Below are 13,523 nucleotides of genomic sequence, written 5' to 3' on the forward strand. Positions count from 1 at the left end.
TCTTTCCCCCCCCCCCCACCTCCTTGGGGTTGTCAGCCACACGCGTTTGCCTCAGACTCAGTAACGGTGTGAAGTGGTCCAGTATTTAATAAGTTTGCCAGACAGGGCCCATAATGCTTTACTCATGACCTAATTAAGATCCAAATTTAAAACCTTCAGAGAAAAATGCAAGAAGTTTCATTCCCATTAGCCACTTCCTTTCTCTCATGCACATTTATGCACACTCACACACACACACTCTTTTATTGTACTGCCATCTTTGCACAAACGTTCACCTTTAAGTAAAATGTTTAACAGAGCCAGCAGAACGCAGAAGGATGAACAGGTTTCTCAGGAATATTGCTGTATATGTGTGTGTGCGCACGTATGTGAGTGTGAGAGAGAAAGAATGCACAAGCACACAGAACCAACGCCATGGTACAGCAGCTATGAAGTTACACACATTACACACTTTTTTTGTTTACAAAAGGGAAAAAAATAGTATGACAGCATAAAGCCATCTTGGCAAGCTTAAGATTTTCCTCCAAAATGCCTTCCAGCACTTCAGGATCTCTGAGAACAGTTTGAAGAGGGTAGGGAAATAAAATTTAAAAAAAAAAAAAAAAAAAAAAAAAAAAAGGCACTTAAACAAAGGACAAAGGCCTGAATCAAGTAAGTCATGGAGGGTAACAGCCATTTCACCAGAGCTAGGACCAATCAAAATCTACCAATCTTTTTTTAATTTCTATAAAATTAAAATTGCATAAAGTGTTAATTAATCAGTCATTTACCTACTGCTTTCACCTTCTCGTTCATTTTATGGAAAAAAAACCCCAAACCCAAACAAAAAGCAAGTGTCCCTTTAATGATTTCCCCCCAATTCAGCAGAAGATGAAAGTTAGGTGTGGGAGGAAGCCTTCCACAGCTTGGCTTGGCTGCAGGTCTTCCCTGCAATGCCATCTTCAAAAAAGTCCAAAACAAAAGCAGAAGAGGGACCACTCTGCCTTCACCAATTCACTCAAAAAAAAAAAAAATAAAACAAACAAACACCCCAACACTTCTAATCCATCTGGGCAAAAACTACTCAAAAGAAAACCAAACAAACTGTAAACTAGATTAAAATTTGCTAATAAATACAGCCAAAAGTTCATTTTACGAATGTAGCAGCAAATGTGAAAAAGTTAGTTGGAGTCCAAGATGACTCCCAGAGGGTTAATGGTTCACACAACTGATGGCAGCCTGGGAGAGTTGCAGGATTTCTCTGTTTTCATGTCCTCAAGGGTCTTGCACCAAGTGGAGAAGGAGTGTGGAGGAAGGGTCAGGTGATGGGACCGCGGGACGGAAACAGGCTCTTGGCACCTGTCCCACCCCCAAATCTGTGCATCAGACAACTTTGATCGGATTCAAACAAGAAGCAGAACCCAGGTAATTAAAAGTTACTTCTGATTAGCAGAAAACAGATGTGAAACCCACAGCATCCACACTTGTGACTTAGTTGATCACTATTTGTCATGTATCTCAAATCAACAGAGAAGGCTGGACAAAGTGATTTAGGCCATTTGCATCTTGGAGTGGGAGAATGCTGCAGTTATAGTCCAAGGTATCAGGAAACTTTGCAGCCTGTTTTTCATCTAGCCTGCCTTCTTTCTTTGCAAGTGTCTCAAAAGGATTTAAAATAGCTACCACAACTTTTGGGACTTTGGATCATGTAGCAGAAAATATTACCCAGACGGTTTTAACAACTAAAACCTGTGGTTGAAATTATTGCTTGCATTTGTTTGGGGCTTTCAGCGAGCTTGACGCGTTAGCTCATATACAGTCCCCAAACCAAGTTCAGCCCTGCTGTCTGGAAAAGACAGGTCTACTTGGCTTTCTTATTGCTTGTGAATACTGAGGGTTATTTAGTATGTACAACTACAGTTTATTTATTAACAAAGGCCCTTAAAAAGTAGAAAAAACTTGGGGGAAAATGTCTTGAGAAGAGCTGCTGTGCAGAAAATAGTAAAACAACCTATTTTTGCATTTGGATGTTGCAGAAATCTTTCACTTCCCCATCGTGTTTATGCTACCTGCAAAGGTCTCTGGGAGCCACCCTATTATTTCCTTTAATTTGGCCTTGCTAGGTTTAACCAGGGAGAATAGGGAACAGGGAATGTAGACCCTTTCATTGCTATGTTGCTGATTCCAAAGAAGCTCAGGAGCACAATGACTGGAAACAGTTACCCTCCGAGGCGCTGTTTGAACTGGCTTCACGAATGGCGTACGGTGAATTTTATTCTCATCATCCTACTAACTATTTCCACAGTAAGTATAGTTTACTTTTTTTCCCCAAGACTGAGAAGCTCAATAGGCCACAGACAGGACTACTCCTACCCTCCTTAAGATTTAGAGAGGATACTCTTCAACTGAAGATGAGGCATACTTCCAGAAGAGAGGAATGTTGAAAGGAAAGTTGTGCTGTAGTTATAAAGGGATCCAAGTCTCCCAATCTAAAAATTTCATTAAGTATGAAGACAAAAGATGGCAATTTGAATGAGATGCCTTGATGAGGAAAACATAGAAGAGGTAGAACTCTCTTAGGACAGGGTCTTTTAAATATATTGCTGCCTGATGGCTCACCGCTCCAACTCCCTTAGCTACATGCATTGTTAAAAAGTATCAGGTTTGACGCAGTTCAGAGAATTAGCATCCTCCCAGAACTGTTAGGCCTCAAAAAACAAAAAGTTGTCTTCCTTCAACCCTTCCTGGAGAAAAGAGGGAAAAAAAAAAATCAGATAAAGCTTGCATTCTAAAGAGTTTATGGTATTTTGACAAAATTTGCACAGTATTAAGAATGCCAGTGTCTACATAGCTGTATGTTTCAACTCTAAATAACCTTGATAGAGATGCAAGCTTATCTAATCAACATGCCACATACAAAACATTAGTACTAGCTAAAAAGCATTTAATTGGCAGATGCTGTGGAGTGAAATTAACGAACTAATGCATCTTATTTTAATTCAATCTGTCTTTCACAGAAGTGTTGTGCAAAAACATTTATTGCTGAGCTCAACCCAACATTTTTATACTAAATACACAATATATATTATTTTAAATTCACGTATATGTATATATATTTATATAAAATTAAAATGAGCTCTAAATAGAAAAGAAATTGTTGTCTGGTCTAAGAAAAATAAATCACATGTAAAAGAAACCTGAAAGCTATAAGTTAATCTAGCAAAAAACACTGAAGATTCATTACCCATGGGTCAAAGTCTCTCTGGAAGGTGTGAGATAACCAGTAGTCACTGGTTCAATCTCAAATCAAACTACTGGAAAGACTAGCTACTAGGAATTTCAGCATCTCTGATCAAAGGAATGTTTCGGGGTTGAAGGAGAAGGGCATCATACCATTTTATTTGCTCCTTTCTCCTATGACTTTGTTTCAGTTTCTGCCATTCTCACCTTTTAGCTGACAGCGCAAGGGACTCAACAGCAAAGTTCTGTCCTAGTGTCGAAAGTGCAACATGTGCTGGATACTTCCTAACCTTACAAATGAACCAGTCGATGTATTGCTATCCAAAAGAAAAAAAAAAGCCAGCTTTGCAGTCTTGTGCTACCATGTAAGGAAGAGTTCAGGTCAGGAACTCCCCAGGCCAGCAGGGGCTGAAAATGCTGGAGAGAACCCATTCAGCCCCCAGAAGAGAAGGCACCTCTGGTCGCTTTTGAACGACTCCTCTTTGGCTAATGCCTGAAGCAGTATTAACCTGGCTCTGGAATAGGTCACAATCAGCTTTCTTTAACTAGCAAATCAGTATAATGCATGGCTTTTGGGAGGAGTTATATGAAAGATGAGGAAGATCTAGAATGAGTAAAGAACTGGTTGTGTTTTATAAAAGACATGAACAGAACGTTACTTAATTTCAGTAGCAGATAAGCACAAGGCAAAGGAAAAGAAAGTTTAACAAATGGAAGGACTGAAAAATCAGTGTGCCTTTTTAAAAAAAAAAAAAGATGTGGGAAAGAAATGCTAGTCTGACCAATAAAATGTGGGTTTTCTTTTCATGTAAATGGAAAAATTTCCATGCCTTTCCTCCCTTAAATAAGAATCTTTATATTAAAAGAAAAATATCAAAACAAGGAACAAGGGATTTCCCAGTAGTCTGTGTCTCACATCTTGATGTACCAGGAGATCTGTTTTTGAAGACAACTCTCTAATGAGACTGCATACATCTGTAGGCTCCCTAAAGCCAAACAGCCTTGTAAAGCTGGAAAAATGCCCGTATCAGAAACTGCATTTGTGTAAGGGTTTAATTATAATGCAAAGTATCCCAGCACCACCTCTACTCTACATAACCTTTGGTCCACAACCATATAGTACACTCAGGACCTATACATAATCTTACACTGGGCACTTTGGGCACTAAATGAAGTGGATGATTCCACCTTACACAATGGATGGAGAAGCCTATTCTAGCTCCTCTCACACTTTCAACTCTTCATTGGACATCACCCAGAAAAAAAAAAATGTTTGTGCTGCTGTGGGTTTGACGATCAATTTCTTTTAAAAGCCAATCAGAGCAGATAAAAAAAGCTTGTTTCTTTAGGCAAGATCAACCTATGACCAGTCTACATGACCAGGAGGACCAGTCCTCCTTTTCCTTCTCTCTTTGATCAAGTATTGTTTTCATTTTCTTCTTCCTCTCACCACAGTGCTTGGGATCAGAATATGTAAACATTGACAGAAACAGCAGCCCTGTGACAATAAGCACTTTCCCAACTGGGCAGATTCTGTCAGCCAACCAGAACTGCTTCAGCTCCCTTGCTTGTCCAGAAGTCACTGGTTTTTCCGCTGTAACTTAGTGTCCCCTTTACTTTGGCCTCCATCTGTAGTTTAGAGACAGGAAAAGAAAGGGAAGAACAAAAGCATGAGTGAACTTTTATTTTTATAACTTACAGCAAGAGAGACAGGAATTTGGCACATTCAGCTTTAGCATCATCAAAAAGTACGTTGTCTTTATGGGGTGGAAGATTTTGCATCTTCTCTGTAGTTCATTTATCAGAAATAGCATTGTTGAAACCTGAGATATCAGGCTTCATACCAAAAGATACCATCTTTCTAAACATTAAATTGCAGCTTGGGATACTGAAAAAAATTTAAAATCAAGCCTTTCTTTAGAAGCCTTTATATTTTAATAAAGTATTTTTAGTATTCAACCCATGGCACTCACTGTGACAAAAAATCAAGGTTGTACCAAATATAGCCAATTGGTTTCTTTTCACAGCCTCTTAGAGCAACACTTCCCAGTTTTTTGGTGCTGAGGACTCTGAGAACAGGATGAAGAACCCCCACCAAGCCACTGCCACCCTTCCTGTTCCTTCTCCAGGCAAAAAAAAAAACCAAACCAAAACCAAACCCAAACCAACCAAACAAAAAAACACCCCCAAAAAACCCTACAGGTGGCAAAGAAAGGAGTACACTCTAAACTGCACTGTCTAAAGCTTTACAACAGTTTTTCAGCTCTAAGCCTTGCAAACAGAAAAAGGAGATGTTCTACTTCAAGCTTCTCTTCTCAATTGAAATATGCAATTCTTATCAAGGATAAAATACCCAGGGAAGGCAGATCTTCTATAGGAAACCATCACACTGTTCACACATGTATATACTCTTACAAGAAACATGAAGAAGCTTCTAGCTGGAAGGTCAGTTTCTCCTCCAAAGGAGAAATTGAGTGGAAAAAACAATCTCACCCATACAGACTTTATGCAGCCTGTAGACAATCATATTAGCATCCATTAAGTAGTATTCCTTTTTTCCCCACTAGTTGAGTTTGTACACTTTGGTTTCTAGAACAGCTACAATAAAGTAGCTACAATAAAGTATTAATGAAATTTTTGAACGTTTTTGTTCCTGACATTGAAGACAAGTAGAAAAAAATAATTGTTCAGGTTCCAAAAATACTGCTACAATAGCATGCGTACTGTCTGCTGCTACCAAAGCTTGTCCGTGTTGTGTCTTCTCTAAACCAATTTCAGTTCTGGTGTACATTTCATTTCATTCTAGGGCAGAAATCTGGTTTTTAAGTTAAAAATAAGTAATAAGAAAAATACAATGTCTTTACCTGTGTAAGCTTGCTGCAAGTGAGCAGGCAGAGGTGAGTGAGACAGCGTTGCTGTGTGCTGAGCACCTGGCTGTAAACCCTTCAGTAAGTCTGGGGAAAAAAAGGGGAGCAACAAAGATTAAAAATAAACCTTAAGGACAGAGGCAGCCTTTGTGAAATAGGAACTTTTTATTTTTATAGTGTAGCTACAGTAGCATGCTAATTTGCACAGATTTCTGAAGATTTATCTCATCAACAAAAAACAAATACCTGATAGCATTCTGGTGGCTGGAATAAGTCAACAGAAACAGACCTATACAGACAAGGTTAATCAAAAGTCAGAGCAAGGACCACACCTTGCTACTGGGATACAATTCTTCATATCATTTCCTTTAGCAGAAAGACCAAAAAATGATATAGGTTAAAAACCTAAAGAATTTATTTTTAAGCAATTGGAAAAAATAAATGCCCTCTTGGCTGATACTTCCTCCTAAGAGAACTGTTTGATATCTGAGATTACTCATCTAAGGATATTTTGAGGAATCACCATATTAAGTCTCTTATTTGTATTGTGACATTGGGAGACTTATGCTATATTCCTTTCAAAGACAAGGGATGATTAAAAGTTAACCCAAAAAAGCATGTTCAAAACTAAATATGTACTGTGAATGTAACAATGAAGGTAAGTTATCCAAATGTTATGTATCGCCTTTGATAATTACATAAACAAAGTTTTACCAGCAAAGAAATCACATTTACTCTCCTGTCGGGATTCTCATGAACCAAATTTTAGTTTCTTAGAGCTTTATTGCTTCCCTTCTTAATTTCCGTTTTCGGGATGCATCTTGCCTTATAGCACAGTGTGATAACTAATTCCACTCACTCTGAGTTAGGCTGTGGTGGAAAGCCGCTGAGGTAGATCCCGAGGTGGTTGTCACTCCAGCTGTGTCCGTCCCAAAGCCAAGCAGCTCCAAGGGAAACTGGAAGGGCACGGTCACAGGAACAAGGCCACCCAGCATCCCAAAAGGAGTTAATGGTGCAGATGTCACATTCTGACTGGTTACAGACAGGGGTGATGCCATGAGAGTCAGAGGTGAGGCGTTAGCCAGTAATGATGCTCCTGCTGTTGACTGTACAAAGAAAAGGAGTACTTCAAGATTTTAAAGCTTTGAGTTGTATTCTTTAAGGAGACAGAATCAACTATTTTCTGTTAAGTGTGGCCCTATTAAAAAGTGTATTAAACTATTAATAAATATCCACTTATGCACCTAGGAGGTGTTCCCACTGTTTGTCTGCTAAGCAAGTACAATTACAGCTCAGATTCAGACATGACAGTATGGTTCATCTCTCATGTTTTTCTCATCAGCCTTGCAGGTAATTTCCTCTATCTGCTTTCTAATTATGCACTGGGTCTACAGTCAGAATCCAATGCAACATCTTCTATTAGATTAATAATATGACATTATCAGATGTAGATCTGAAGTTCTTTAGAAGCACAGTATTACTCTCCCCTCTCCAAATCTGGGTCTTAACAGAACATGAGATTTATTTCTAAAGAGGTTGCTTAGAAGCAATGATTTTTGAGAATTAAGGTTCATACATAACGACCCCCACACTTCAAGAGAAGGCAGGTTACCAAGATGCAGATGTACATATGTATAGGGGTGTATGGACATGTCAAGGCAAAGGAAAATAATCTCTCCACTCTACATATGTCACCATGAGTTAAGTTCACTGTAGTTTAAAAATGAAAATGCAAGATTAGCCAGAACATTTTAGCTACAACAGCTCCCAAATCGCATTAATTCCTCTAACACCCAAATATCTCATTCTTCTTTAACAATCTTTCCTTTGCTATGCATATAGTACTTTTATATGCTAATGTTCAATTCTCTAATGATCTACTACAAAACAGTTAGTATAGAAGCATTTTGAATCAGACTCAAGCTCAGATGTTTTAAGATATTTGAGTTAAAAGGACTCAGACTGAACAGGACTTCAAACCTGTGCATTTATACAAGCAAGCCTTAACTAAAACCAAAACTTAGAATCATTTTAACGAACACGTGAGCTTAAAATGAAAATAAAATCTCCTCGAGTTCTGTCATATCAACTTACAGAAACCGCAAAGTGATGAAAACTCCTAGCGGGGATAAAGTTTCTATTACCGGTTTTGGTCTTAAGGTGTTCAGATGAAAGCAGCTAAAGAAAGGTTAGTTGCTGCTTACGAGAACACACAAAATTTTAAAACAGTAACCCTGTAAGTGTAAGCAACTACAGATGTGATGTTTGTAGCAAGTGTTTGCATTGGTCATTTTAGGAGTGAGAGCTTCCAAGACATACTCCATCCCGCAAGTAGAAAAAAAAAAATGGATGAAGAACTTGAACATACATGATAATTCTCTTTTGCCTTTAAAAGTACTAATTTCACAATAAGCCTATGTACAAAAAATGACAACTGTTCACTGTCTATGTAATCTTTACTGTGCAACAAAATAAAAACCGTACAGCAATCTCTTGCAACTGTGGATTTGTAAAATGCCTGAAAACAGAAAGAAACTTTGTAGTGTGCTCTGCCAAGACCTTGCTTACTCTCACAAAACGGAGGAGAGAGAATTCCAGTGATGGAAAGAGGTAGAGAGAATGCCCTAAAAGAGTTGCAGTTCAGATGCTTCTATCTCACCTATGATAGCACTTCATAAAAGGGTTCATCTTCATCATGTAAATCTGAGTCAAAGATCCTTAGAAGTCTAAGCCAGATTCTGCTCAAGAGTACTAATGGTAGGTAGAGCTTTTTAAGGAAATCACATGCGATAATTGCTGAATTTTAGATTACTTTGGCTTTGTGTTCCAAAGATGTAACAGAGTATTCCAGAGTAAGATTTCTGTGGAGCTACAGCAGGTGTAAGCCTATATACTGGTAAATAACTGTGTCAATCAAAAGTGGAAAGGAGGGAAACCCTTCTTGGAAACTCCTCCTAGTTAGGAACATCTTTATTATCACGTGAAATCATCTAGTCTGATCTTCAATATAAGCAGACCAGGATAGTCTAATGAGCAACTCAGGTACCATTCTCATCTTCTGACTGATTAATAGCACCTCAGATAGGAATTAAACCCCTAAACCCTTAATGGAAAGGAGATTCACTTTCAGTCTTATGCAAAGTTTTAAGAGGGGTAACTAACTCCTTAGTACAGTGTACGTAACAACTAGTCTGGAATTGATTAAGTTCAGCAGCCAGCCATTACATCCTTAAGGCTAAATAAAGCCCTCTGTTATCACAAATCTCTTCCCCTTCAGCGTAGTTGGACTGGGAGGTAATATGATTCTAATCTTCTCTTGAACGTACTCCACTGACTAAGCCTCAGTCTGCACAGTAGCAACAGCCTTATTCCATGGTTTATCGTCCTTGCACCGTTCTTTTGAAGCATTTCTAGATTATCAAGGTAACTTCTGAAGTGTCAAAAAACCCACATGTAAAGTCACAATAATTATTTTAGTGATACCATATGCTGCTCAGTACCTGTAGCTGATTTCCCTCCTCCTATATACCAACACACCTTACTTTGCTGTATTACAGTATGCACTCATGTTACTTGATTATCTACCACACCCCCTCCAGTCCTCCTCAACATCACTGTCTGCCAAAATGCATTTAATTCCCCAGATGATCAGTGTTTCCAAAAAAAAAAAAAAAAAAATTACTTGCCTTTAACTACAGGAAGGTTTGCCAGAATTGATCCCATCATCCAATACAATACTACTTATTTCCCTCGTCCGTCATCTTTAAGCACTACCACACACATTTCACATTTTCTACATCACAGCAATTGTAGCCACTGGATTCTGTTGATTGCACCAGGAAGAAACAACTCCGTTCCCAGTCCATTCACTGTAGCCTTTGTTGTCTCCTCCACAGAACCTTCCAGAGTACTCAAGCTGCACTCTACCTGGCTCAGCTCTTCTCTAGGCCCTACGTGGCACCTCAGTGGCCCTTACACAGCATACAGGTTGCAGTTTTTTTTCATTCAAAGTACCCAAAATAATGAGAAGGCTGTGTCAGAGCCTGTCAGACATTTCTTATTTACTGTAATAGACTTAAGGTACAGTATGATGAAAGACCATAGAAATGCCTTGTAAAAATCATCATCTTCCTGTTATTCAGCTGCATTAAGAAAAATTTGATAGCAAGCTAAAAGATTATAAACCATTGCTAAAAGCTGAATATACATCACTATCACGCAATAGCTATGTACATTGTTCAGAAAAATACTAAGCTTTTCCATTTGCTGTACACCAAGACTCTGATTTACAGCAATATTGCTTTTCTTAACTTTACTTAAGTAGTGAAGATTTGAGGATGGAGAGGGCAATAAAGAGAAAGGAAAACCTCAAATCACCTCAGTAATTAAATCATTCCCAGTAAGAAGAATGCACAACTTGGGAAAGCAGGTTGTCTTCTGGGTAAATAACAGGTTTGCATGGGTTTTAGAACAACAGTATTTTAAAAATATTTGCTTTGTATGACTTGTTTTATCTCCAGTGATAAAGTTCTGCATAAGCTCTCTCTCAAACAATTTCTAGGATATTTATATATTAATGAGGTATCTCATTCAGTTTGACTAGATCCTACAAAATATAATACATATTTAATCACAAATACTAAAGAAAAGCCCTTTCAAGTGTTAATTTTAAATACAAGTCTTGCATTATACTCAAACCACAAGCAACTGAACTCTAGTTTTTCAAGTTAATCATGAAGCTTGGCAACAAATGTACCAAGACACCTTTTCATATGACCACAAGTAAATATGCACGAATACACAAATCCAGTAATGCAAGAAAATACCACATCCCCTGAAAATATGGCCACACAAAGCTTACCTTTTCTAGTGCTCTTAAGAAAAAAAGAAAACAAAAGTGAATTCTGTTCCACAGCATAGACCAACCAACATTTTACAGTGGGGATTCATTCCACACTGATCCTTGCATTTCACATCAGCTGGAAACACATTCATTAGTGTGAAATAGTTTCATCAGTATTAGCATAAATGCTTAGTAAGGCATAAACTTCAAATTTATGACACATTTTCAAATCAAGATATTGCAAGAAAGAATGTTTACAAAATGTATGTGATAAATATTAATGTAAGGTTTAAATGTAAACTCATTAGATGCGTACCTGCGCACTGGCTGCTACAACTGGAGACCCTGAGGCAGAAGATGGTCTGTGTGGAGTTGACAATTGTTTAGTAGCACCCTGTGTTCCACTTCCTGCTCCCCCAGAAAGACTAGTCCTACTAGCTCCACTTGAGTTAAGGTTACTGCCTCTGCTGGCAGGTACATTCATTCCAACTCCACCCAAATTATTTTTACCAACAGTTCCAGAAGGAGAAGAGTTGGGCAATTTTGAAGAAGCCTGAGGGTTCTTTGCAGGCTGAAGGCCTGAGGTGCGATTAGAGGGCAGCAAATTCATTGTGGGAGACTGCCTGCTGATATTTACACCACTGGTCTGTTTATGAAGGGGGTTGTTGCTGGAGTGACTACTCTGGGAAACTAGTGCACTTGAACTGGAAGAACTGGGTGTTGTTGCAGGCCTGGGGGATGAGGTGGACTTGGATGAAAATTTAGGTGATGCGTTGGGCTTGGGTGTCACAGAGGGCTTAGATGCAGTGGGCTTGGGAGAGGCAGCAGGTTTGGGAGAGGCAGCCATGGAGAAGGGAGGCTTGAAACCCTGGGAAGAAACTTGTGACACCATAGCCTTGGCTAAATAGTTACTAGAGGTAGAGGTGCTGGATGTTGTCCGAGAAACCAGTGGGTGAGACACTTGAGAGCTGCTTCCAGATGAGGGATTAGACAAAGGCAGGCGATACACTACAGACTTATCTTGAGCCTTGATGACTGGTGATGAGCAAGACAGTTTGGGATTACTACTCAATTTCACCACTGGATTGGTCTGTGATTTACTAATAGTTGCTTGTAAAGGAGATACATATTTCTGTTGTACAGCTGAATGCTGGTGCACCTTTGTCACTTGTGATGTTGAGGAAGAACCACCTTGAGCCTCAGAAGATGATACCAAGATATTAGCATCCTTGGTTCTTTGAGAGGAGGTGGAAATAGCTGCTTGGGTCTTAGAGGAAGAAACATGAGTCTGCGAAGAGGAGGAAGCAGCTTGGATCTGGCTTGACCTCTGTAGTCCTTGCTGAAGTAGTTTGGCTGGCAAAGGCTCTAAGGAAACCTTAGGATTTTGAATTGAAGATCCAGCAATAAGGCCTGAAGAGATACCAGTGTGAACTAGGTCCTGGGGTTTCTTTGGTACTGGCCCTGTATGACCAGCAATAAGACTTGATGAATGGGGTGTTTGAGTGGGCTCTACTTTCTTTGAAGTTGCCAGGGGCAACTTACTCATGATGCTTGCTAGTTTCTCTTCCCTCAGCCCAGGGCGAGGTCTGGATGTTTGTGTGTCTATGGTGGACCCAAGAGGTGATCCCTTGGCACCATTATTTATAACTGCCAGAGCATCAGAAATAGAGTCCAGTGAGGGTGGGTGGAAAGAGAGGTCTTCATCCAGTGAGTCGTCCAAGCAGATCGTCTCTGGAGCTGGTGTGCAGCTAGAGCTGGCTGGGGTGCAGACAGGTGTGCTGGAACTCAGTACAGTAGCGCAACTTGAATTGACTGAAGACATACAGGTTTTCTGTTCTTTCTTTGGACTGGAGTCCTGAGAATGAAGAGATAAGAAAAGACAGGTTTAATAGCCTTTCTGGAGTAGATTAAAGTCGTCTTTAGCGTTATACTACTATTCTGTACATTCAGATGAACCAAAGATCTATTATTGAAATTTTCATATTAAGATACCTATGATATCTAGGTGTTGGAGTCCTGTGTGATGATTCAATATTTGTATTTAAAAACCTAGTGCTGTTGCTCCACGTAACTAAAAGTGCCCCACGCAGTTAAGAATAATCAGTGCTGTGAAGAACAGGGTAGCTAATCTGATCGCTAGGTAAAATTGCTGCTGAACTAAGACAACACCTAGTCATGTCTAATGAGAACCTCTATCAACTTACTATGTTATCCTCCCAACCACACATTTTTCCAGTGTTGCCAAATTTAATACAAGCTGAAAACAAACACAAAACACACATTAAAGGAACTAGTACCTCTTCCTAGTCAATTTTAAAAAAACTAATACAGCTTAAAGTTACAAAGCTATACAGAAGTCTTTTGTAGTACTTTCTTTAAAGTAATACACCACCAAGTCAGTAAGCTGTTACAGCATTTCCTGATGGAATTCTTCTGCCAGAATTTTTCTGGATCAGAGGCAGGAAACAGGTTGTATCAAATGGTCATATAAAATTCAGGTATCTAAATAAGCATTTACCTTCACTTTGGGTTTAGGGGCCAGAATCACCTTCTTCTTTGCCCTAAAACAGAGGAGATACATGTTCATCAGAAGA

General features: G+C 39.1%; 1 protein-coding gene across 4 annotated transcripts in view; it reads right to left on the minus strand.

Moving 5' to 3' along the window:
* Window positions 1–702: 702 nt before the first annotated feature.
* Window positions 703–13,523, minus strand: part of UBN2 (ubinuclein 2) — a 52,391-nt gene continuing 39,570 nt past the window's right edge. For 2 of the 4 annotated variants that reach the window (XM_082310793.1, XM_082310792.1), the window contains exons 13-17: window positions 13,448–13,490; window positions 11,246–12,784; window positions 6,946–7,192; window positions 6,084–6,173; window positions 703–4,848 (exon numbers count right to left, since the gene is read on the minus strand). In XM_082310793.1, coding sequence (XP_082166919.1) covers window positions 4,799–4,848; window positions 6,084–6,173; window positions 6,946–7,192; window positions 11,246–12,784; window positions 13,448–13,490 — 1,969 coding nt within the window. In that variant the 3' untranslated portion in view covers window positions 703–4,798. Of the gene's footprint in view, window positions 4,849–6,083; window positions 6,174–6,945; window positions 7,193–10,947; window positions 11,066–11,245; window positions 12,785–13,447; window positions 13,491–13,523 lie in introns of those variants that run through there. The other 2 variants (XR_014228067.1, XR_014228068.1) reach the window with 2 other exon arrangements.

Source organism: Platalea leucorodia (assembly GCF_965183815.1).
Source record: "Platalea leucorodia genome assembly, chromosome: 4".
NCBI classification, from domain to species: domain Eukaryota; kingdom Metazoa; phylum Chordata; class Aves; order Pelecaniformes; family Threskiornithidae; genus Platalea; species Platalea leucorodia.